This window comes from Cynara cardunculus, assembly GCF_001531365.2.
Source record: "Cynara cardunculus var. scolymus isolate 2C chromosome LG 5, CcrdV1, whole genome shotgun sequence".
NCBI classification, from domain to species: Eukaryota; Viridiplantae; Streptophyta; class Magnoliopsida; order Asterales; family Asteraceae; genus Cynara; species Cynara cardunculus.
The window spans coordinates 31,973,088-31,976,698 of NC_037532.1; the positions used below are offsets into that span (position 1 = coordinate 31,973,088).

The 3,611-nt window shown below is 31.5% G+C and overlaps 1 protein-coding gene across 1 annotated transcript; it reads left to right on the forward strand.

The window, feature by feature from the left end:
- Positions 1 to 1,068: 1,068 nt before the first annotated feature.
- LOC112513336 (transcription factor WER-like) lies at positions 1,069 to 2,165 on the forward strand. The gene is made up of 3 exons (XM_025119570.1): positions 1,069 to 1,198; positions 1,326 to 1,455; positions 1,664 to 2,165. The coding sequence occupies exons 1-3, from the start codon at positions 1,069 to 1,071 to the stop codon at positions 2,163 to 2,165; spliced, it is 762 nt and encodes a 253-aa protein (XP_024975338.1).
- Positions 2,166 to 3,611: the final 1,446 nt, after the last annotated feature.

Sequence of the window (3,611 nt, forward strand, 5' to 3'; positions counted from 1 at the left end):
AAGTTTCTCTAATTTAACATAACTACTAAAGATGTTCTAGAGGCACATAATAAAAATGCCGATCAACTTATTCATGTTTTGATAGATGATACAACGAACAATATTTAGAATTTTAATTCAAGGTTTTCAACCGTAAACATAATTAAAATTTTGAACATGTAATAAAAGTCGCTTCAAAACAACGATAGATTCAAAAAAAATCAAGTGATGGCACAGTAATAGTACACAATGATCACATGTTAAAAGACCGCAAAGAAAATATACCATGACAAAACAATTTGTTATGACACAAGAACCTACCAAGTATTTACTATATCCGTTCGTACGCCAGAAGCTCAGAAGAGCATCCCCCAACAGATTCTCAAGAGTGGAGAAAGTGATTATTTCGGGCATCTCATTCTTTTTTTTTCCTAACGGATTCTTCAAAATCATTCTTCAAAATGAATAAAATAGAAGAGAGCGTAAAAATCTCCAAATTTTGAGAGCTTTCCAAAAATGATTAGAATAAGAGAGAATTTTTTTAATATATACACACCATTAGGGAACTTTGAAATTAAATTTTTAGAAAAACAATATTTTATTAGATGAATGAAATATTTAATATAATTATTGTTGTAATCATAGATAATCGGATGGAGTTGAACATACTTTTGTTTAAAGGATTTTGAAGATTCATTCTTTATTTTAAAGAATTTTTTAAAAATGTGTTACAAATGCTATAAAAGACTATCATTTTTATTATAAGATTATTTGTTATTAATTATCGATGTCTTTTTCTTTATTATTTTTGGAACTTCCTGAATATGTGGAGTCACATGTTTGTTGTAAATGAAGGTGCATGCACCATATGTATATATTACACATGTGTGGGGGGGAGATGGGTATGGTGTTTTTTTTGTGTGTTTTGGGGGGGGGTTCAAAACATATAGTTTCATTTGTCTATAAAAGGGACATGGATTAAGGGTTATGCACAAAGAGGGAAACCATGACATGTTTCATGCAACTATAGAGAAAGATCCCATCAATTTATATGCAGATAAATACACTAATACTTGCACGAGTACAAAAATGAAGCATGTTTCTAATACGAGTTTAGAATTAAAGAAAGGTGCATGGACTGCCCAAGAAGATATGCTTCTCAAAAACTGTATCAAAAAATACGGTGAAGGAAAATGGCATCTTGTTCCTCTCAAAGCAGGTAACACACCTTGTGTACCCCTTTAGTATTCATTACTATTTTATGGGGTTTTCAAAGAAAAAAAATATATGACGAGTTTTTTTGCCGTAAACTTTTCGTATTAATCTTGTTGTTGTATTATTTGCAGGTTTAAGAAGATGCAGAAATAGTTGTAGGTTGCGATGGTTGAATTACCTGAGGCCAAATATAAAGAGAGGGGGTTTTGAAGAAGACGAAGTCGATCTCATGCTTAGACTTCACAAGCTTCTAGGCAATAGGCAAGTAGAATAAGTTCGTAAGAACAACTATTACACTTGATCTCCTTTGAGCTTTGAATGAAAGTCAAATGTATTAAAATATTTATTTTGGTGCAAATAATGAAATATTCTTTTTAATTCATTCATTGAACTTCAAACGGAAGTCAATTGTATTAAAATACTTTTTGGTGCAAATAAAGTAATAATTATTTTTCATTCATTAATTCAGATGGTCGTTGATTGCTGGAAGAATACCCGGAAGAACAGCGAATGATGTGAAGAACTACTGGAACACCCACCTACGCTCTCGTGCCAAACAACAAAAGAAGGAACCTCAAGATGCTAAATCATCAGAAGATCACATGATGGTCACAGTTATCAAGCCTCAACCACATACATTATCCAAACCCCTAAGTTGGTTCAAGGGTGACAACAAGAACGCGGAAACTCATGACGATGGAAACATAATAAGATTATCAAATGATGGTGTGGGAAACAAGTATAATATGTCCTCTGAGTTAATCTCTTCACCAGTAGTATTAGACGACACCATTAACGAGTTTTTGAAGGAGTTATTTGATGAAGAGGAAAAAGCAATTGACAGTGAAATTGGGTGGTCATTTGATGGTTCTCAAATTGAGAAGAAGGCTTTAAATGTTACTGAGGACAATGAAAACAGTTTGTTTGATTTCTCTAGCGATGAGTTCATGTGGAACTTATTAAATTCATAGTAAGTATGGTTTCCAAATCCCACTTTTAGTCGTGTTCGTATGATAAATCAACAAAACATACTAAAATAAAAATGTTTCAAGTTTTTTTACTTTGTAAGACAAAAATGAATATATATACGAATTAATTTATTTTACAGTCTGAACTAATAGACTCGCTAATAGAATGTAAAAGCATGTACATATTTATCTCACCTGTTTGATATATGAATTATTAAGTAACTTGTTTTTTTAGTTTGGTTTCAGCTTTTTTGTTCGCACGTACATAACGTGCCACATATCAACAATGATACAATATCTTTGAATATTCATATCTACTTATTACACACTTGTATTATTTAAAGGCGATCATTATGATATTTAAGAATTGAACTACGGCTACGACTTTCATATGAAACAACCCCAAGTGTTAAAAGCATTAACTCATCAAAGAGATTCTCTTTCATGTAATCTTGACAATATGTAATTAAGGTTCTACTATTTTGTTTCAAGAGAGTGAAGATCATTCAAAAGGGTAGTAATATATCAACACAAGATGACACACTACAAAAAATTTGGTTGATGTTTATAATATCTAACGTCCTAATAGAATATTTTTTTTATAGAGGTTAAGTTTATAGGATCAAATTATAAACGTCTTGTCTTAAGTATTACAATAGGTTTCTAAGACATTTTTGGAAGTTTAAACAAGTTTCTTAAGACGTTTTAGAATAAAATGTTATATTAACTATTTTATAGAATAATTTTAAAATTGTTTTATAAACTCATCTTTTCATAGGACATTTGTACTTTGGACACTTTTGCTAAATAACGTCGTATAATAAGCTAATATGACAATTTGTTTTTAAAATTGTCATACAAGTTTGTATAAAAAGTCAAAAATTGTCTTATAAACATTTTGTAACACTTTTAGTTAAGACGATTTATAATATGGTCTTATAAACTTAAGTTCTATAAAATATTTTATTATGACGCTTATACCTTATAAGTGCCTATAAAGCCGATTTTTTTGTAAAATAAACGGAAGTGGTTTATAGGAGAAGCGAGAAGTGAGCAATAAAAAAAAGGTTTAATGGCGGGGACCTCATGGTCCCGTGGTCCACATTTTGTGAACCCTACTTGCCATACCTCATAAGCAAGCACCGGAAAAGACAACCTGTCCTCCCCTGGAATCGAACCCGGGTGGGCATGCCCAAGGCAGACATTTACGGAAGGAGGTGGCCACTAGGTCAAGGCCTAATGGTTGAGAAGTGAGCAATAGTGAACCATTACGCCGGGTTTTCTAGCGAGAGAGGTATTTTGGTTTTTCCGATTTGACATTAAATCTTTTTTCTTAATTTTTGTAAAATAAAGCGGGATCCACCCCCAAATTATTTTTTTTAAAAGAGAGGAAAACAACTTCTTATTCCTAGAGAATTAAATTAACCTTACATTATGTTTATAGAAATT